General features: G+C 40.2%; 2 protein-coding genes across 2 annotated transcripts in view; both read right to left on the bottom strand.

Moving 5' to 3' along the window:
* Positions 1 to 23559, bottom strand: part of LOC124308075 (protein Fe65 homolog) — a 200433-nt gene that overhangs the window by 165243 nt on the left and 11631 nt on the right. The gene's annotated exons all lie outside the window — the stretch shown is intronic.
* On the bottom strand, positions 1106 to 4461 carry LOC124308079 (cytochrome P450 9e2-like). The gene has a single exon (XM_046770431.1). It carries the CDS (start codon positions 4413 to 4415, stop codon positions 2886 to 2888), a length of 1530 nt encoding a protein of 509 aa, XP_046626387.1. The 5' UTR covers positions 4416 to 4461; the 3' UTR covers positions 1106 to 2885.

Raw genomic sequence — 23559 nt, 5'->3', positions numbered from 1 at the left:
AGAATGTTGAGAGAGACGTGCGTAGGTGAGTGTCATAATCAAGTTCCAATTATTATTAAGTTATTATGGCAACAGTTTTATGAGTATCGGTTAATTAACCCCCTAGTAGAACGATTTAAACATCCCTTGTGCGCGCCTTGATTTGATGTTGCCGAGTCGGGATGTAAATTTAAAATTGCATTGATTAAACACCACAGTTTTAGTTATCTAATTACGGGGGGGGAGGAGGTCATTGATATTCTAAATCCATATTTTCAGCCACATTCTGCAGGAGTTTCAATTACTCTCTTGAATTTCACGGGCAATTTGTTTTTGTCAAATAGGTTCTTTATTTTCAAATTTTAAATGAGAATCGTATTGACCAAACTGGCAGGACATTTGATTTTATTTCGAGAGAATTATCCACTACCTGGCAAGCAATACAGAGAGTGGCAGCCCTGAACACATAATAATTGCGTTCACTGTTTTCTGCAAATTCGGGGTTTTCTGCCTCCCTTCCATACAGCTGTCAGAAATTATCTTTTATACCGATGACGTTTCCACATACCACTATCAATATTCTCACAAAAAATATGCCTTGGATAAATGATCACTGAAGAATGTTACCAGCCCTCCTACAATACTAAAGTGCAGAACAGACCATTATGAATAGCATAAACACGTCCTATAATCGACGTCAGTCCAACACGAAACGTTGAGAATTTAATGGGGAGACAATCACTTCACACGCAGCTTAATCTTTTCTCGAAATGTACGAGATGTCAAGCATTTTCTTGAATTTTTTTTCTCATCTGCCAGCGGATCATCTATCAATTCAACAACGTTTTGGCGATGAGGTTTCAACCGTTGCGGAAAAGTACAATAGAATCATGTACGAAGTACTGCAGGAAACGAGTGCAATGGTGTACCTAAAACATGCGCTACTTGAGGCCGCCAGAGAAGCGGTTAAAATTTGTATATATAACATTCAGCTAAGGCGCCGGTAAATTTGAACGTGGAATTACCACAATGATATTTGGATTTGGACTGTCAAAGGAACGGGGGAACTATTTGGGTGATCCCAGATATAAGATAATGAGATTACAAAATTTGTTTCAATCGTCCATTAGTAGCGGATAATTTCAGTTTAATCAAAAACTTTCATCATCAACCATCCTTACATCGGTAAACATTGACAAATGCTGCAATTTCGTTAATTCATTATCTGGTGCACAATTTACAAGTTTTCAATTGTTTACCATGCTTATACAATATTTGTTGTTTTTCTTTAATGTCATTAAAATATAAGTACGTTCACAGTTCTCTGTGACCACAGTATCAACAATTCGGAACTTTATAATCGTAATCATAATCACTACCGACATCCGCCATATCCGACAGGATATGTCCCCGGTAGACTGTACCTGTGTAAGGGAGGGATGGATTGATGACCATCATTATACTTCAATTTAATTCATTATTAATTGAAGATTCTATCGTGCAAAAGTTCTTCCGATGCAAATAAGAAGAATATGTTTATTCTATACGCCCATACATTTATATCACATTACAAGTGTTTCTGGTCAATATCACCTCACTCATTTAATTTTACAATATCACAACCTAGCGATGTGCTTAACAAGATTTCATTATTTGTTGTTCCATGTATCGTCGAGGAACTATCTTTCATACGTGATCACGATTTCAAGAATTCTGTAGATGAGCGGTTTGAATGGTATAAATAATTCAAATTCGTGTTATAATTGCACCACGCGTTATCGACTCGACAATATTTTCTACATCCGAGTGAAATCAATCATGAGATTGAGATTCGTAAGTTCAACGTATCAATGCAGTTTTGAGGAAAATCGTTGTTTCCATATTTCAGGATTATCTTAACTGCGGTAGACTGTAATAAGGAGAAAGCTACACAATGCAATACATATTAGTTAATCAACTCAGCTCATTGCAAGTCATTCTAAAATTCTAAAAGTGGTTTCTTTGATGTTTCGTTACGTTTACGTGACTACCTTAAAGCTCGTGATCAATTAGCATTTTTGCAGCAAGCCTGAATCCCTTTCACATTGACATGTATATTCTACTCTTGTCTCGATTCTGTAGCTCGTGCGTCACTATAGTCATGAAATCTTTAGGCCCTCGACAAATTTATATCGAATTTTATTGTGAATGGCATCTTTACGAGAACGATAAATTCAAAAAACGGAAGCAGAAAATTTGTAAGATTAAAAAAGTCCTTTCTACCAGACTGTACGTGCTGCTGGCTGCATTGTATTTTAAACGAGAGTAACGCTTCGTTTCAAGTACCTACTGAGATTCAATCCGAAGTGTTCAACGATAAGCTTGTCGAAATTCAACGGCAGTATTTTACCGTTCAGCGATATTGTCAAGGGATGTAATCGTGGACACATTGTAGGTAACCCCTCATAAAGGCGTCATGCATATGACCAGCGTATGCGTGCAAACGTCCGTTTCACAAATAATATTTACGTGAGATATAAATTCCTAAGTAGGCCTATACACGCCTCCGTTAAATTGGAGACCGGAAATCGTAGGTAATATCACGTAGCGTGGTTCTAATGAAAAGGGACGGGTAGCTTGCGGCAAGACACTAAGATGACAAATTTAAAAAAAAATGCACAATCAATCTGGCTAGTTCTGTTTCAACAGCCTAATTTAATCTAAGCCTCTCATCTGTATACAGTAACACCTCCATTAAATACAGCAATAACCTATTGTTACGACTAAAAATATATTAGTTGACTATTTATGGTTGAGAATAATTTGGATTTTAAAAAAATACACAGTCCTATTTGAGGCCGCCCCAACTATACCTGATCAATTGAGAGGCCTTGGATCAGTGCAACTTACTGCCTGTAACAGACTTTTTAAATGGGCTTTAGATTTGCCCAGAGTCCTCCGAGTGGAGAAATCATGAAATATCTAGGGTCGAGTTGGATTGGCTCTTTTGTCCGCGGCGATACGTCCAAGGTGTATTTTCGAATGATCGTCGCAATACCAGCCTTTATCTGAAGAGTAGCCAACCTCTGGCCGGGACAGATGCGATAACCTTCCCCGAAAGGAAGAAATATGTATTTGTTTCGCCCTTCTTTGTTCTCCTCAGAAAAACGTTCCGGGTCGAATACATCAGGATTTGGCCAGAACCTGGGGTCCCTATGTAAGCCTGTAGTGATTATAACAACATTTGTCCCAGGAGTGACTTGACAAGTAATCCCGTCCGAACCAGTGAGCTCGATTTCCTTTGTGCAGCGTTTCATCATAGTAGCAAAGGGAGGAAAGAGTCGCGCTGACTCGTTGAGAACCATATCCATGTACGACATATCTTGAAGAGCCTCGTAGGTTAGAGAACCATGTTTTTCGATAACGGCATTCACTTCCTCGCGAAGGCGCTGTTGGACTTCAGGGTGAGCGGCTACCTGATAGAGGGCAAAGCTCATGACAATGCTAGACGTTTCGTAACCATCAACGAAAAACGAGGAGGCGTGAGAAGTGATCACATCATCGTTGTATTCTTCATTGAAAATGGGGTCAACTTTTCCGAGAGTCTTTGCCTGGATCATCAGTTGCAAAAAGTCGGGTCGCTCGATGCCATGTGCCTCTCTCTGCCTCAGCACGTCTTTTACGATGCCTCTGAAGAACTTATCTGCCTTAGTCGGTATGACGCGCATCCTGAAGATTTGAGCGGCAATCGGAATGAAAAAGACGAATATTTGCTTCATTCCTTTCCAAAACGACGGTTCGAACATCATTCTCCCTATTTCTCTGAACGGTCCGTCTTTCTCGCTGATGAAACTACCGCCTTCAACACCAAACGCCGCAGTAGCTACGACGTCCGCGGTAAACTTTGAGCAAAGATCTTTCAGTTCCAACTGCACTTTTTCGCCACTTTTGCTGCATGATCTTTTTAAATAGGATGACATGCTGTCGCAGACCTCTTGCACGGACGTGTATAAATATTTCAGCTTACCCGACGTAAAGGCGGAGCTTAGCTGCTGCCGTGAAGTTTTCCAGCGTTCTTCATTGACGAAGAATGGATTGACACCCATCAGGGGGTCGAGGTTTTTGTCTATGTCAAAAGCGTTCTCAGCAAAATTTTGGAAATTCTTCGTCAGCACGTTCTTCACCAATTCCGGATCGCGCAGGATCAAAGCTGGAGTTCGCAAATTGTAGAAACCAACCATACTGCTCTCCGGAAACTGGTTGTAATAGTCCTGATACATATCAGCCGAATTCTTCGTCATGAAAGCCAAAGGCCACATGTGTCCGAGTCCTGGTACGGCCCCACTTGCACATGGTATTGATTTATTTTGCCAATAATTGAACGTACTCGTAGAATAATAGTACAGAAGGTAACACACTGCTATAACAAGCGCGAACACGCAGTAGAACTGCTCCATGGCTGATCGTGACACTTACTGACGGTCCAATTCTCGACCTGCTCTCAAATAGTGTTAGGAGATATGAACTGCGATGATCGTGCATTATAACAGCGTCATTCGAACTCCAACTCCAGTATTCAAACCATGATTAATCAAATACTAGGGTCAGGATAGCAATAAAGATCCGTTGCCAAATAGTAAAGGTCAGGTCTTGAACTTACGAATAATCCAACAGTACGATATGATAATCAATAAGACTGACACAAGTCATATCATTATTTTTAGATATTATGTGAATTGATCGTTCAATTAAACTAATTAAAATTTTCATCCAAGTAAGAACTGGAAATTTTGTTTCAACTCATTCAACTGAGCCACTAGTGTCAATAAAATATTTAGACGAATTATATGATTTCATGCTGCAGTATTATCAATCAACGATTGAGCAACATATCTATGGAGGTCTTTCAGAGGTGATGAGTTTATTTAATCAATCTACGTCATTATCAGTGCGTTACTTGAAAGTAAAATTAAATGATATTAACCAGTAGGCAAAGTAGAAGAGTTCCAAATTTTCGATTTCTATCAGTTTTCACCATTTTTTCGTTAATGTTTATAACAAGTTTTGTTCGAGCTAACTAGACAGAGAAAGAGAGAGAGGGTATAAAGGAGATTGTGGGTGGAGGAGGGGAAAGATGAGATAGAAATTCTATTCAGAGCCTTTTTGCAAATTTATTTCATTTTATATTTCATTTTCACTCTTTATATATTGGGGACTGACATGATGATCAATGAGTTTGGGTTGCTGCTTCTACTGATAAAGTAGCGTAAGTTTTGCATGGTTTTGAGATCTAGCGACGACTCAGCCGGCTCCAACCAATCACCAGGCTCCGCAGTTCAATCCACCACTTGAATGCGGCCGCGGTGAACTCCTCCTCACATGTAGGCATATATATATGATAAAGAAATATACATTCGAGATTCACCAACGTCCATTTTCTCCGTATAAAAAAATTAGATCGAACTGGCTTACATCACTTGTATTTTCAACCCTCGTTCAAATAAAGCTGTAGGCAGCAATGCGTGTGCAAGAAGCCGAACCCTTCGATCATCGTGTCAATCCTCAAGATGAGAAGTGAAAATATAACGTAAAAAAAAATAAATTTGAATAAAGACTCTGAATAATCAAAAATTCTACCTCATACTCCCCCTTCTCCCCTCCGCCCCTCCGGAATCTTTATTCTGCTCCGTCTCTCTCTCGTTACCAGCTAATATCACTTCTTCCCCTACTCTAGATACATTCAAATCACAACTTTTTGCACATTTTTTGCAGCTAGAGCAGAGTTTGTTAAGTGCTCAGACGTAATAAATCCATTCATTAAATTCGGCATGAATTATTTCTGATTTCTTCTTGGTTCGGCTCAGGTCTGTGTATATTAACAATATATCATTGCTTTGTTATGTCGGAGAAAAGCCTCGGAAAGGCGAAGAGGATGAAAAATGATCATCCTGATGGGGATTACTCATGTTTAAGCGTGATGACCCCGAACACGTCCGGTCAGCTCTCTCGCTTGCCCGTGACTGTCGATTTCGTCCAAGCGTTGTTATAAACAAACCATTCGCTTGTTGCTAAGATCCCGTCATTAAGCTATATTCATAGTTTGAAAATTAACGCTTGACGCTTGATACAGTGGACTCATCGAGAGTTCAAATTCAAATACATTTGATTTTGTACCGAATCAATATGTGATCTTTCAATTTTCTGAGTTGGACACGCACGTCTCTAATTGGCAGTAGAAACGATTGGATTTTGGTTACCAGTGAGCAAGAGGAAGTCGCCACCTGACAGTAGCCGCAAGGATGTCTTGATTATTCCTACCGAGATGTAGGTAGATAAAACATCTACGCATCCATATACCGCTATACATACTTTGACTTACTCTAGGGCTGAAGGTACACGAGAAACCACTCCGACCAACGCCAGTATACACGCGAGACGTACTATCTACCGTACTAAGTGTGAGTGCCAGGTAAAGTGGAACTCCGTCCCAAGGATTCCCCTTAGTTTTTGCGGAATCCCCGCGGTTAATTTTTTCCGTTTCAACCTTTCCGTAGTTTTAACGTTCAACCTTCGGCGAAGGTCTTGTACCCGGTGCGTCGCAGGATCTTTCGCTCTGGAGTGTAAATATTAGGTTGATGAATGAAAGGCGAAGTCCCAAGAGTGACTATGTGCGTGACGTGAACATACCTATGTAGTATTGATTTAACGATTGGCCTCGCGAAGCAGCCTTCTGCTGATTTTTCATAACCCGAGGCTACGTTCGACATGCTGCGGTCACAATAAAGAGACATTACTAAAGTGGCTGATCCATTCAATTGCTGTCGTCATCGTGTCGCGCAGAGCTTAATAACTTCAGCCAAGGACGCGCATCTGCAATTGCTTCATCATAAGGAATTATCTTGTGAATGTGCCGCGTCATGTCGTAAGATCTCCATACAAATGCTTCGAATTTGCCCCTTAGTATCATTACGCTCACAATTCTTACCCTTATTTTCCTTCACCCTAATACCGAAGATCTCTGTGACCGCAATATCTTTTTTTTACTCCTCTATGTTTCACTCAATTCCTGATTGCTCCGTCTGCTCTAATTATCGTGTTTTTTCCTCGACGATATACTTGCATAATATTACCATTTATGCCAAAGTTTCGTTTTGTTTGTTCATCCTTTTTTTTTTTTTTTTGTTTTTGTAAATAACCCAATTGAGAAAAATGGATAATCACATATTTTATTACAATCAAGGTGAAATCAATTTGTATAAAGGTGCTCAGAATTGTAATCCGCATTGAGGAGTTATTGATGAAAAAGATCGAATTCGAATACCTGAATAAGAAGGGAACGTCAGAATTATGCAGAACTTTTCTACGGGAAATGAAATGATTCTCTCCTCTGCGCCCTGATCTTCCTCGCATATCCTGCTACCCTCTGACGATCGCCCTCTCTGCACAGTGGGCAACGGGATAGTCTTCCCTTGGGAAATCAGAGAAAGATGCACTGCGTGGCGAAATCCTTAGCTACACGCCTCCCCGTACCAAAGGTCCGACATCCCGACCAGTAGCCCGTCAACCTCCATTAGAGGCTACTGTAATGATGACCACCCACCACAAATTACACATCCCTGACTCCTCTTCGACCCTCTGAAAAACTTAGTTATTTAGACTTACATTCCTTCGTTATTCCCGCGTTACGTTATTCAGTTTGTGCCTACTTGAGTCCGAGTCCCATTTTCAACACCCGGCAGTTGATGATTCAAATGGTCGAAAGCCATAAATGACGTCGACAAACGTTCATTGAGTAAAATTTAAATGTAAATGTAAGAAAATTGGAGGATACGTTTTCGTCTAAGTGTCGAAATACCGTGAAAAAGAGGAAACTACACCGCCGTGCTGTGATCAAACCGATTTCGAAGTGAACAAATTTCCGCCCGAAGGTCCAGCGCAGTGCAGGAACGTATCGACTCGAGTATTGGAATAGCTTTCCAGCATCTCGGCAGGGCAGTTCAGCTTTACACGTGGGTGTAGACAATACGAAATTGCACTGCCTCGGTGAAATGGCGGAGGGATTGTGTCCGGCGAACAAGGGGCCGACGCCAGATGAGCATGGGTCGAGTCCTGCGGGCAGGACTAAAGTGAAATACCGGTACTACCGGACGAGGACACCGGTCAATGCCCGAGGCTCTCGTAAGCGCTAAAGTATTCGCCCCTGGTGGCTATTTGTCCGGTAAATACGTAATGCGCATAATCCATACGAGATGTAGGTATACATTGTCCATGTGCTTGCACGCCATCCTGTGGGCGTAAGCATCTCTGGTTTGGATACCTACGAGTCATGGGCACCATTATGCAATTACTCGAGTTCAGAAGTCGGATATGAAGTGAGTAAAGTTTCCTGACATTGATTGAATTGGTCTCGAAATTACTTTTCCACTGCACCCTGCTTGGCTGATGTTCTTGAAACCTCAAGTGGAGCATCGGACTAATTCGGGCTTGCACCACTGTAACGACTGCAAATGGTTAATTTCAGAAATCGTGAAGTTCTTTCAGACTTTAAGCCGTTCCCCAATTTTTGAAACAGAAATTGGACATCGCAAATAGGGGTGGTTCAAGAGACCCCAATCACCATCCATTCATAGGACATTTCCAAAAGCGGGAATCCCACATAGACAATGAACCTGCAGTGCCGACTGCGGCCTCCGCAGACTCCCTAAGGGCTCGAGAAATCGCTCAGGTACGCCGTGGTCCTGGATGGAGGCAGAATTGCCTCTTGCCGGAGGGTCGAAACCCGTCGCCCGCATCAACGTGACACCCTACATTCATTCATACCTGTGGAAGGAAAGTCTCGGAAACTCTTGTCTTCATTGCATTAGAGACTGTGTAAATGTTCGCTGCATTGTTTGTACGTGGATTAAAGCGAGAAGTCTGAATAGACGGGAAGACGAGCCCTGAAGGGGAGGATTTAATTCCCCGACAAAGTTCCACGCACAAAATCTCCTGTTTAACTATGCGAAGTCTGCAGGCTTCGGGTATGACTATAAGCTCTGCGTCACGTAAACGACTACTATAATACTCTCGGCTTTGATCTCTCTTCGGAACGCCGAGCAAGCAAAAATCCAACCGAAGGAGAGATCTTTTTCTATTTAGAACTGACACGCCAGTGCAATGCAACGAATCGGTCAAATATCATTCGTTCAATTTTCAATACTATTTCAAAGTATTCGCATGTGTACGAAGTTCGTTTTGACGTCTCAAACATCGTCGAAACGAACGTTCGAAACTTCAGGCACATCTGTTCGCATCTGATCGGTACCGCCACAGAGTCGAAAAATTCCAGGGGGAACTCGAAATTTCAAGATTCAACTGTTGCGAACTTACTACGTTAGATTTTAAAGAGAAAAATATCTGGCCTTGTGAGTTTTTGCTTCAGTCTGTTCAAGAGAAAAGTTTTCCGTTAAAATAGAATCACTTCACATATTAGATTTACCTATAGTAATATTTCGGGGAGTAAAATGGCATAAAAATATTCCAATTCAGCCATCTGGGTGTGGTCTAACGGATACTCTGGACGTTACGAAACTTTTTCAATCCCCTTATCGGTCCACCATTTTTAAATATTATCGGAAAGTGCACGACCCGTTATCGCAAGCGTGTTCCAACGTTGATTGCTTCCATCCATGTGCACCGAGAGTTCCTAAAAATTCACCGAGCCTATCTACGAGCCTGAGGGATTGGGAAAAAACGGTAGGAACAAATAAGTAAATGAAAATCATACAGGAATCGTTGCAGCATGGCCGTGGACGGTGAGACTCTGGAGGCACGAGAAAGCAATCAGACTGCAGATTCTGTGACCACAAACGAAATTACCCGACCTCTGTGCGCTCGTATAGCGAGCATGCAGCCCTCGTGGAAAGCAATTAAATTCTTAAATTCACTCCCGAGCGGTCAACCATCGAAGGCATCAACAATGGATGAAATGTATAATTAACTAGTTGCGGAACGGCCGGTACATTTCGCGAATCGCAATAGGTATAGGCATTATAACCTAGTCGTGGAGTATTCTTCATGCCTTGTACGCCACCCTTACGGTTCGCGTTTGTTACAAGCCTGCGTTCATCACGCTGCTTTGTTCTCGGATTACGAATTATTAAGCTCACCACGGCTATGCTGGGATTCTCCCTTCTGTCGGACCGGCTCACCACAAGCCCAACGGTTTCTACGTATCCGGGTGGAGAGCGTAAAATACAGACCTTGAAAACTCTCGTGTGCTTTTCAAAACTCCGGTATACTTGTATCTAGAAATAGATTTCTCTGTGCAATGATTTCTCTGCTAGGAACTTTATATTGGTGATAGTTCTAAAATCAAATGAAGTATTTCAAATAGAGAATGAATCCTCTTGAACAGGGATGGCCAACAAATCCTCAAATATTTACCACAGAATTAAATGAAACATTTTTTGACAGAATCATGTATTTTTCTTTGCCTTGTCGCGCCCGGCTGACTGAATAGTCATATCGACCAGTTGGCCATCCCTGCTCTAGACAATACTTCAGAATTTATAGAAAAGAAAGCAATTTACTGAACTACGGTATACTTTAAGTCCTATTGAAGGAGAAATTATTGATTTTCAAAATAAAGGGTGAGAAGAACCACGACACACCTTGAATTCGAGAGAGCTTTGCTCTGTAAGCATATCTCGGATCTGAATGCACGCTAGAATAACACTAGAGAATTACATACATCCTACCGCATAATTACATCCGCGTTGAGAACCGAAGCTTCAAGACTTATCCCCCGTGTTAAACGCGTAATTTGAAGTGATTTATGGATGCCGCGATAGAAAAGTAAACGAAAAACTTTTATACCAATTGTAAGAAATTTTCCATCAACGTCCGACGAGTGGAAATTGCAGGAGGGGAGAACATGCATCCTCAAACTTGTGTAAAGTTGTCAAGTTATCGAGTACATGCATTTCTGAAAAATAAGACGTTGCGCGTCTCGCCCCAACCTTCGGGAACTGACTGGATTAGGAGAATATTTCAAGAGGTTCTGGCTAAAAATTATAATTTAAATCCACCAGCATTTCGCTTTGCGTACATACGTGGAAAATAAAAAGTGAGGAAAGGGTAAAGAGATGCAAAATGGAATACGCACATTCTGCCTTGCTACACAACGCGTTGTTGATATTTACCTGTACAAAACGCAACAAGGGCCTGCTGCTACATGAGTGTGTAATTAACTTTGCATAAATTCATCTCTGTACTCGTTATAATTATAGGAAGGTGCCGACACTCGGCAATCAATTTACCGGATATAAATTACGCAGGTTGGTGCAAATGATTTGGTTGTAGAATGAAAGTTGTTCAAAATTTCATCTACGTATAATAATGCACTGCGTTTCACGCTGCGCATTATAATTGTTATATTGTTGTATTAACTGTAGTTATTGACACAAGTAGGTAACAAAAATCAAGTTCTCACTCAATGTTGGTCACAAAAACAAAAATAAATTACGCATTTCGAATTGATGAAAAAATGTTGGACTGAAAACGATTTTAGAAAAAACATGTTATTGCAAATTTTTAGAGTTTGAACAATTTTTCTAGCCACACATCGTTCAATACATGAAAACTCTTTGGCCAATACTCGACGTCACTTCGTTATTATTACTCAACAAATTTTTATCAAGTGTTCTTTGACTCTGCACGATCGGCATAAAACGGGACTTTGCGACGTTTTTTTTTCTTTCGGAGAGTAACTTTGCAATTCATAAGCATCGTTGATTACTCACAAGAAAAATCTGTACTTCATACGTAAAACTATTTGCTATCGGGAGATACGAAAATAAATCATATACACTTATCTTGTACTACTTGCCACTTGATAAATCTGCAACGAGTGTTACACCGAACGAGTTAATTAATCTTTCATACTTCCAATGTACGACGTCACTGCCATTTTTCAATCCCAATATTACACACGAAACTTGAATAACCAAAATAATATTGATGTAAATTCTCGTTTCATCGTCTCAACGATAAGCGAAATATGATATTGGAAAAAGCATTTATAATGTAGTACCAGTTTCGTGCATTCATTGCAGCCAGGTACTGTAATTAATTATAGGCAATACGAAACGTGAATAAGAATGTTTTATCCAAGACACAGAGTTGGTTGTTTTTTCTTGTACCAGAATTGAAACGATAAATTCACTGGACGATAAATAAATCATTGTTGCAACGAGGGTCCTACAGGTGATCAATAGGCGAAAGCGAGTGGAAGGGACATTTATTGCTCGACTACGAGCATGTTAAATAACGATTTAATGCTCGCACGATAAATCATGAGCATATGTACTCATGTATGAATATGGAGACGCATTCGTTTCAATGAAATGCCGGTCGTAACTCAAAAATATATTTTACCTGTAACGTCAACGTGGGTAGACGATTGTTATACACTTTTCGTTTTTCACGCTGTAATATAACGTCATATTCATTGATTTCCGTCATGTTACAACTCATGGTAAATCGTCTTATTTTACCGTTTAAATCTGTGAAATTAATCTCAATGAAATTCGTGAATCCTCAACGTGGAGTTTTAATTTCTTTTCCAGTCAGCACTTTGAACTAGAATGGTCTACTTGCCGAGTGAGAAGGTGCTGTAAAAATATCTTTTATCATTTTTCATCACTACAATAGCTGAATCTTTGGACAATTTTGAATGACCGTACTTTCACTTGATTCTTTTGATCATTGGATCCTTGACGAATTGTGTGATAATGAATGTTAGAGAAGAAATAGAGGACGTCATTTGGGAGGGAAAAAAATTTCTGACATCGTTATCATAAACGCTGATTCTGAAAGTAAACTCTCTGATATCACAGAAGTTATGCAACAAATTGTTAATTTATGCTCTGTGAACGTACCACGTTATCACTTGTAACACAAAACTCGCTAAAATAACACCACAAGCTAGATTAATGATTGCGTAATACGTTTCTCAGAACTAACATGGCGCATGAAAGATATTTTTTAAAGTTTGATAATTAAAGCGAGTATTATAGAAATTTACCAACAGACTGATATGATATTCAAGTTGCGAAGAAGATCACTCGACCCGTGTTCTTGTACGAGATTTGATTTATACTGGTAGTAAGATTCAAGATTATACGTCAATGAATATCAAGATTGCATTTTTTTAATATTTGAAGTAATCAAAGACGACTTTCAGTAGATACTTAGCTATCTTCAAAATCGGCAACAAAATAGTGACCAGTCAGTTTCTTTATAAAAAAAGAGCTTTTTTCTGCGCTTTTAGCCTAAATGAGGTCTAGTATAAATTATGTATTTTCAACTACAAATCAACTTTTTCGTACGAGAAAAGAGTTACCTACAGCCTAAACAAGACGAATCTCTTTTTTTTATCACTAGGAGAATACAAATTCTATGATAACATTTAGTATAATTCTGCTTAAAAGATTGGTTTCAAATATTCATTCATAACTTATGCCCGAATTATTTCTGAAATAAGTGATCAATTAAATCTATATTATATACAGTCAATAGCTACTGTATTAATCATTTCATGAAATCGAACATTTTTTTTCATCGTGTAGCGCAAACAAATGTCAAAAAATTTGGTAATAAAAAAAAAATAATAAAATGTTAAGAATCTGCCACCGTTTGTAAGAAACGTCATCTTATTCCCCGTTAAATGTTTAATATAATAGGCTTTATCAGTTTGATTACACAGTTTTGAAGAATAACAGAAACGCGTGATGCGTTTGAATTATTCAAACTCAGAAGTTACACTTTACGATGTAATCACGCGACCGATTGCTCAGCGCCGTTGCACGCACGAGTGTATAAAGTTCGTTGTCCGAAAATGTCGCAAGCAGCTCATGTTTGGTGACTTGATGAAAAATTTAATCACTTCATACGGAGTGAGTAGGTAACGGTCGAATGTTCAAACGCGCATGCGCGAAAATTCCCGAGCAAAAGGAATTGTTTCGACAGGTTGACCAACCGTCATAAGTTCAGATGACGGGTCGCCGCGATGTATGCAACCTCAAAAACGTTGATCCACCTGACCAAACAACGTCTTTCGCTCTAGAATTTTAGCGCATGCGCGTTAAACCGTCGGACCGTTAGCTACTGACTCTGAAGATAGCGCACCTTTAGGAATGTCCGAAATTTATGAAACTATGATAAATGAAATATCCTAATATTTGGCAAAACTAAATCCTTGAAAGTCACTTCAAAATTGTGAAACAATGATTTTTTCCCTGACATTTCGTTGCGTCGACGTTACTAGCTTCAGCCTCGTGACACTACGGCAAAAACACGTTAGAATAGAGGAGCGGCCGAATAAATCTGAAATCGATAATCGGAAACGAGGTATTCCGGTAATCGAATTTGTTCATTAGCATTGATAGGGCCGATGAAAAGCGCGAGGAGGTTACCTTGGAAGGCCAGCCGCGGGTTCTTCGCTAAGTTAGCTGCCCCGTACAACCGCACAGCTGTATGTATATACCATAATCGTACCCCACCTTTGCCGCCCCCGCCCCTCGACCTCCGCCATTCCTCTTGGCTTGCGCGGTAATTCTCGCCAAACCAAGCCACCCCGAATAATATTATACCCCCCTTTCTCCCGCCCCAAGCCCACCTCTGAACCTTTCCTGGGGGCGTGCTTGTTCCAAGGTCTATTGACTAGAGGCCTGAAATTCTTTCACCGGTTACGGAAGGCGTATGTCCACCTGCCTGTCATCGGCAAAAATTTTGGAACAGATGCGGGAGAAGCGTAATCGGCGTTGCGCCTACATGCGCGTTTTTCGATTTCTGTTAATATTGGCTCGGGAAAATGGTCAAACCTCGATTTCGATCATTCCATCTCACGAATGGTGAGACTTTTTGTACAGAGTAAAATGGAGTCAGTGCATCGGTAATGAATGAAGGAAGCTGGAAAACAATATATCATGTCTTCGGCAAGTTCCGCAGTAGGAATTTATATTTTTTATACTCCTTCTAATTTTACGGTACTTGACACGTGTGTGTGTACGAGGCATTCCACCTTAACCGACCTAAGGCTGAGCTTCACCATCGGTAATTTTTGTTTATTTTTAAGTATGGTGTAGACTGGGTGAGAAAAACAACTTTCGCCGAGTTTCAGATTTTTTGGATCATGGGTTTGATTTTTACCGACCACGAAATCACGAAAACCCAATTTTCGAAAGAATTGATTGAAAAGTGAGAAAAAACAGATAAAACATAAATTCGTATTTCTTAGATTTGCATTTAATTCGATTTATGTCACTTTTTAATTATTTGTTTCGCCTGTAGCTTCTAAACCACAAGCTTGCACAACCGCTTCTTGGTCTCAAAATTTTCGTTTTGTTAACAAAGAACTCGTGAGAAAAATTTGAAGCCAATCGATCGGGGCTATTCTTTCGAAAGTTGGGTCCTCATGTTTTCCGGAGGGGTAAAAATCGAACTCCTGGACCAAAAAATTTGAAACTCGTTGAAAGATGTTTTTTTATACGCTCTTCGCCATACTTGAGAATAAATAAAAATCGCTGATGGTGAGGATCATACCTAGGTCGATTTGGAGTGGAATGCCACATATATACTTTGTGCGCAAGTTCCTATATTGCGTGTTCGCACATTGGTTATTTTGCTTATGCATGGATACATTTTTGCCTCTTCATCACGGTTACAGGTACAGCTTCAACGTAAGAAAACCCAACAATTATTTAATAATTGCTCGCCGTGCTCCGATCGACGAAATTATACGTTGCCATAAGCCAGGGAAAATGCCAATCCATGGTCACTTCACCCTAAGTGATCCAAACGTTTACCTCCCTGCCAACCATAATCTATCGGTTTGAATAAGCCGGGGATGATAAAAATGGCAGAAGCCAAATAGGGCGAAATCGAAGGGCCTAGCAAGATACCTAAAGGGGGTTGAAATAATTCGGTCACCATTTGTATACGCCCAGGCTAAACACGGAGAAATCGCATACGTCTTCGTTAGGTCCCTTTGCCTGTAGACTTAAGGAAACAGGGGCGAATGGTGGCGGCACGCACTCACAAATTGATACAAATAGTCAAGACTCGGAGGAGTTAACCCCGGTGTTATAAATATCCTGTTTAAAATGGGCAACATATTTTATTTCAACTCACTGAGCGGCTTCTTCCAGCGCCAGAAGAGTAGCGCGCCCTTCGAAAGGGCAGCCTCGACGGCTGATGCAGAATATTTCGACGAAGAGCTGAGCAACATCGATTCTACTACCCTTCCGAATATTGGCACCTGTCTCGCGGTCACGCCACGGCGAACCCTCCGCAGGCACAAAAATCGGCGAGTGTTCGAGTCGCAACGTACGCAAGGCAAGACAATAACGCGATAAAGGGTCTGAGCCGAATTGCTCAGCATCGGAACACCCCCGGAATGGCCTCGGTATTTTATTCTTACAGGCTATAAGTCCTGCTTAGCTCTCTCCCTGCGTGCCCCGCCACTTTGTTCACTCCCATCCCCAGGGCCGAGACTTCCACCACGTCTTCCGAAGGCGCAATGCACCCGCGCAGCCATCTTGCAGTAACCAGTCTTCAGGTTCAACCCTTCCGCCGGCCGCCCGAGGCGCCTCTCGTATCGTCACAATGGTGCGTCAAGCAGGGTCGCTTGGCAAGGGGTGGAAAGGCGACGGCGAGAGCCCTTACCGAATACCGACTTTGGCCCCGACTACAAGGGATAAAGCCGGTTTATATCCCCGGGAGGTCGTAAAGATACCAAAGGAGCATCTCTGCGGGTCGCCTTGTGTTAACTGTACCAAGGTGTCTGCCCAGGTGGCAACGCGGACGAGACGAGGATATCCACCGGCGAGATTTAATTGAAATCATTCCGAAAGTGCCGTTTCGAAAGACCCTTACAACTCCGACTCTCAGCCCCACTTCGAGGTCGCTGATATTATTGTTGCAAAAAACTCAACCCAGTGTTCAAATCGAACCCAAGCTCAGTTCCAACCAAGCAACGAGGTAAACTTCATCGGAATGGCTCGTTATCCTACCGCTTTCTATAACTAGTTTGCGTGAAAAAGTTTACTTACGAAATCTCCTCACTGATTTCATCTTCTCATTGTATCAGAATTGTAATTTGACTTGGGTGGATGAGAACGACCACTTATCAGTGACCCTTTCAAAAATTCATCTTTTGCTATATTATTTTCGCGTGTTTGGAATTTCGATATATCGACCATTCGAAATATTGACACTTTCAAGTTTTGACCCCCACCTTATGATTTCATCAAAGTTCAATGCCTGACGCGAAAAAATTGAAAGCTTTCGAATCTCCCTTGTGGTTCAAATCGTACATCTAGATTCTAGCACAATCTTCTCAGAGGTTAAATGTACTTGCTACGAACTTCGTATACTGCAACTTTAACCACTATAACTCGTAGCTTTGATTGGAGTTCCCGGTAAATCTGACTAGCTAATTGAGATCAGTTTTCATGAGCGTTGTTCAGACGCTTTGCGATGTGATATTAAAAAATCACAATTGTAATCTAAGACTCTTTCAGTGAGATTCTCAATTTTTTCTCTCTTTTTTTCACGGTCATCTGAACTCCTTTGAAAACTGAAGATACAAGAGGGACCTGTTAAAAATCCTTTAAAACAGCTTTCTATCGAAGTTGAGCCACTCTCTGCAAAGTACTGCATTCCACGGTCCTTTAATTTCGGTGCTTTAGCGCAGCGGAAACACCCGCTATTTCCGTGACCAAATTTCATCCGCATTCATCCGTCACTGTGGAAGTTTCCTGCCCCCAAAATGTAGCAAAGATAAGCCTCATATAACTTGACTAATTCATCAAGAAATAGAAGGCTAATCTTTTCACTGAATCTCGTACATGTAATTTCACTTCAAAATCTTCTCTAAATGTTCCACGAAATTGTAAAAAAAAGTGTTCATCTCCTTCTTGACACCTAATGACAGTCTTCGCGTGGCAGTAATTCGGAAGTAATATTCCTATCTACATACGGTACGCGAAGCCGCGCCGGGGTGAATTCAGGGCGCATTTCCTGCACCTTGGTATACTACATCGGAAAAAACCACCATCAGAAGCAAAACGGAGATAAGTAGTTTCATTTCACGCGGGATGAATGCACGTCCGATCAATGCTCTTCGCCGATAGTGCATAGCTCTGGTTTTATCCTCCATATTTTCCACCGCATTGGCGATGCAACCGCAGACCTTATCTAGCCACATACATACGTATACGTGTGAGATAAACTTGACGCTTACCCAGCGAGAAAAATCGTTCGATTTGGAATTCTCCGTTTTTCTTTGCCTTCTCTCTTTGCTTTCCAGCATTTCAGATAGAATCGGTTCGAGCATTATCTAGAAGATAATTTGTCGAGGTTGATATCATACCCGCCTAAACGCGATTGTATTACGTTACATATATTAAACAATGCATGTTGATCGTAAAAACTTTATCTGAGTTACAGTGGATCCACACAGACGGGCTATTCGCAACAAATGCACGCATTATTATAGCAATGGTGGCAGTAAGAGTAACGACGAAGAAGACGATAGATATCGAACCTAGTATTCACGGTCGCCACTAATTTTCACTAAATAAATTCCATCGCACCTCCAAGGTTTCCTCGAACAAAAATGCAGTTTTTCCATGATATTTCCGCCATCCGACGAGTATAGTTAATAAGTGTATTATTTCCTTAAGATACTCTATTACCACTGCATTCGTTTTAAATTTCATATTTATCTCTTCGTGTCTTCGTCTCTTTGAAAAGAAATCAAATTCATCGTATCAAATAGTTAAAGGTACACTAACTTTGAATATAACAAACGTACTTCCATTTTTTTTTTTCATGACCACGATTCACCCCGATAATTCCAGATATTCCATGACCGTTTTCAAATACTCTGACATTTCCAGGTTTTCTAGGTTATCCCGGTTTTCCAGGCGAGTGACTACCCTTTGAATACTTTTTCCTGAATTTTCATTGCAGGATACAGGTATGTCCTTTCTGTCTGTGTAGTAGGTTCTGTTTTCTGCATTTGACAATCAAATCTAATTTACCGAAACTAGGAGCAACTTTTGTCCGGCTTATTCTTATGACATTCTGTATCAACTAATCGACTTGTAAATTAACGAGCTTCAATGCGCTAAGCCTTTAAAAAATTTCAAATCGAAGAAGATGCGATTTTCATCGTTTCCTCCGGTGTGATTCTTTTGACTCAAGAATATGCAGTAAAATATTTCATGGGACAGCTTCTAGTTTTCATGCATGCACCATCTCGTAGTTACACGTACCTCGAACTTCCATATACGTCTTAGAAGAGAAGAGAAACGCGAAAAGTTTCGCCCGTCGTTCGACGTAACTTGAAAAATTCAAAATCCACGTACAGACTCTCTGTCCGTGCGAACTAGGCAAGGTAAGTATCAAGGATGTATAAAGACGAACAAAGTTTAAATCTTCGTGAACTAATAGAGGGTATAGGTTCGGCTTTTCAAACAACTTCTGCCGAGCGAATATCCGCGGCTCCGGGACTTTGGTCCAACAATAATTCATGCCTGGTGAATTTGGACACGAAAATATAGTCTTTTTTCACAAGTTATGCAATTTTGCGTAAAGTGTAACACCGCAGTACGACCAGACTATTAGAAATCAGATAGGAAAAATGGGGCGGTATTGATATTTTGAAATTGAAAAGTTCCAAAAGCGCCAAATTCCAAATTTATTCGTGGCGAAACTTCAAGTAAAGACATCAAACTTTGACGAAACATCAAAGTTTCGAATGCTCCGAAATCAGACGCTCAAAGTTCCAAGAAAGCAAAATTCGGAAAATATGAAAATAAGAAAACATAAAAATCTGATAAGTACATCGAAATTTGGAATCAAATCAAGGTTTTCAGTTTGGTGAATTTCTAGTTTGGTGAAGTTTCACTTTAATCTTTCTTTGGTTTTGATTTTCGATATTTTTACGTTCTGAATCCTGGTCATTCTGATTTTCGGTTTTTTTGATTTCTTATACCCACTGGTTGAGTAAACTACGCTGTGTGAGTATATTTTAATTTTTGGAATTTTACTCTACCAAAACTTGATTTTTCGGAACTTTGCTCTATCGTAACCTGAATTTTCGGAATCTTGCATTTCGGAACTTTGAGCCATCGGTCCTACCATTCGAAACTTTGTTATTTCTTCAAAGTATGATTTCTTTACTTCAAGTTTGGCAATTAAATAATTCGAAATTAGGTGCTTTCGAAACTTTTCAAATTCGGAACTTCAATCCCGTTTTTCATAATGCCTACTGGTATAATACAACCACCTACACGGACTTCGAGTGGCTATTTATTCCAGTGAGCCATCGATATTCTTTCACAGATTCAACTTCGACGTGGCTTCGGATTGTTTCATTATCGAGAGGATCGGTTAGCGAAGTGAGCTTCTACCATAGTATGTACGACTCTATATTCTTTGATGGTACGATATTCCGATATTCTCTTTGTATGCATGTCGGACAGACGGAGTAACAGTGAACCGCGGATTTTCCCCTGCATGTTTTCAAATCCTAGAGGCATCTTATTCGTAGAATAACGTTTGGTATACTTTTTAATTATAACGGACGAAACGCGGTTGCTGCTTTTAAAAATATCTCCAGCCATGAAAATATGCGAATCTAACATCTGTACATTTTATAACAGCACGGAAAATGGAACACAAATATTATTCCCAGGTGTCGGTACATTGTACGTATTACATACCTGAAGTTTAACTCCGGGTGAAATTTACTAACGTGATTTTCCTGCGCTATGCGGTCAAATTCTTTATTTTTCCTTGGCAGTAGATTAAAAAAAAAATAAAAATAAATATAAAAAAACAGAATCGAAAATCAAATATGCTCGTACGTGAAAAGTTTTTTTTCCGATTATTTTCTGCAATGAAAGGGCGTCAGATTCCTCGAAATTACCGATCGTTCGCAACCTTCCACCACCTCTCGTTTCTTCCTAATCCCGAAGCTCTCTCGCACGATTAATTTACTCAGCATGTAACACATGACATGTATAATGTATACGCATGTGTATAAAATGAACGGAACACGCGTTCTTGTATTACACACCTTGGCCCAGGAATAAGATTCCTAATTGAGGAGAATTAAATTATATATTTCATTTTCACACCCCTGTCAAGCCCCAACTTATCCGCAGCACGAATATGCACCCTACGCCATCCAACACGTAGGCATTTACTTGCCGCGTGCCGGTGACTTATGCTCATAATTATCACTGTCTTGCAATACCCCGTTTTACATGCACATAAGTAAAACGTAGAGAAATTCGGTACGGAACATAATACATAAATATGTCCTCCAGCTATTTTCGCGATTACACTTCGCCTTGCGCCAGGATAATATCTTCTGGCACTTGTTTCACGCATCCCTGACTTCCCTGATTATTCAAATAATCAGACAACGTTCCTGAGCGTAAAGCCTTGCAAGCCCCTTCTGACTGCAGTTGCGTCTTCCCAACTTGATGCTCGAAAGGAGGGAGCATTTATCGCGATGTTATAAAGATTATTGAGAACATATCTCACGTAAGGTCAACTATTTACGTCAAATTATTCACCGAATATATATAATAATTATTCTATACAGTCATAGGGTGTGACTCTTTGAGAACATATCGGCTGCAAGAAAGAGAGAAAGAGAGATAGAATCGTTTGAAAAATTTCCAGCAATACTGTTTGCCGCTATGATCCCTGCTCTGTAATAGAAATGAATCTGACAAAATTCGAATAACACGAGCTAATAGTAAGATATCGGGAATTGGAAAAAATTTTTGGTAATTAAATTGTGTCAAATGATAGAACACTAGTATTTTTGATCCAATTTTGATGTTTGTGGGCTCTTTTGCCCAACATAGAATTATTCATAAGTCTCCTAGAAAATTTGTGTAAAAATATTATGAAATCGGAACGGAATCACGAGAATAAAAGGGTTGTTTGATTATCGGACTAATTATAAAACGTTTTCGCGATTTGATGAAATCTTATTGGTAGCCTGTATCATTGTAGAAATATGCTCAGATTCATTTTCATCACAGGGTAAAAATGTTGTTTAATTCGCGTTAACCATTACTGAAGCATAAATAACAGTGCTGGAAATTTTTCAACAGTTCTTTTTTTTTGTTTTTCTCTTTTCTATAAAGTCTTGAATCGGACGGTGGAGCCTATTAATTCTCAAGTGTAATTAGGGCAATGGAAATAAATATTTCAATCGTTCTCGGAGTTCTCGGGGCGGTTCGTTAGTTCGTTTGTCGGGCGGGGCAGGGCCGTATCTAAGAGACAGGACCGCGAGGGCGGCGCGAGAGTGAAGGCTCTCTGTATGGGGTATATGGCGGGGGGCAGCCGGTGGGGATTTATGGGCGCAGTGCGAAACTTGCCTTCTTGGAATTTGCGAAATTTAGAGCTTAGCAGAGTCTGCAACGGCGCGCTGGGAAAGGCGCGAAGCGCGGGGGCGGTTCGACTAAAATGTTAACACCTTGGTTCGGTCTTTCCTGCAGCTCCTCGCGACGACCCCATTTCCCGGAGACTCCGTCCTACCTTAACTAAAATCTTGAAGTATCCCGCCTGATTCCTGGCTCGAACAGCCCAATCTCGAAATACTGTACGAATATCAAAGGGAATCATACTTTTAAGTAGGAAGTATGTAGATTTTTTGAACACCAAAAGATTCTGTGACGACGTCACTCGAAGAATGGACTGGGTAGCTTTTTATACAGTCGCTTGGAGAGGTGATGCAATCGAAGAAAATTTCAGGGGAACACTCGCAACGAATATCAGGAAAACTTAATTGATTGGAACAATTTGTTGCGTCGTGTAAGAATATAAGAATTTATTATCACAAATAATTGACGCTAGAGAAATATTATCATTTTCTCGTCGGATTGTTTCTCACATTTGTGACAAGTCAAATTCTCACAGAGCAGGTTACACACGTGTGATTCGACGAAGCCAAATAACTCGATTTTTAGTTTAGACAGAATTTAGTGGAATTTTCAGAAACGATGCCAATTTGGATGCTGGTATTATACCAACTTTCATTTTCAGAGTAATTTTCCTACTCGAAAAATACTTAAAAGATCATTTTGCGTGAAATAAAGCAATAGAAGGAATACACTGAGAAAAATTTCATTTGTTATAGTAACTAGAAAAATTCAATAAAACAGGCATCGTTAAAAAACTGTTTGAATATTGTTGGAATTGCGAAAAACGAGGTACGCGTAACCATTTTGCACTATTCTAGATCCTTTTTTGGTAATTGCAACGCAAAGTCAGTTTGTTCGGTTTACTGTACTTTTTTTAGTTAAATAAGCCTTTAACGTCGATTTATTGTTGCACAAGCCAAAATTTTTGCAACAGTTACAATAAAATATAGTAAGAGTGATCGTAATGAGAAAGAATAGTAACGGATGCTAAACTTTCCGGTAACAGCTACAGAGCTGACTTTCATTTTGTACCTAGAACTATATATTTCGATTGTGGTAAAAAATAAAAACAGTTAAGGACTGAGCGGTAACCGAAAGTAAAACT

This window comes from Neodiprion virginianus, chromosome 6, assembly GCF_021901495.1.
Source record: "Neodiprion virginianus isolate iyNeoVirg1 chromosome 6, iyNeoVirg1.1, whole genome shotgun sequence".
Lineage (NCBI taxonomy): Eukaryota > Metazoa > Arthropoda > Insecta > Hymenoptera > Diprionidae > Neodiprion > Neodiprion virginianus.
Note: the sequence above shows the minus strand (reverse complement) of the source record. Positions and strands in the feature narration are given on the sequence as shown.

Excerpts from the sequence above, each read along its gene's own strand:
- LOC124308079 (XM_046770431.1), bottom strand. The coding sequence starts at position 4,415 with ATGGAGCAGTTCTACTGCGTGTTCGCGCTTGTTATAGCAGTGTGTTAC.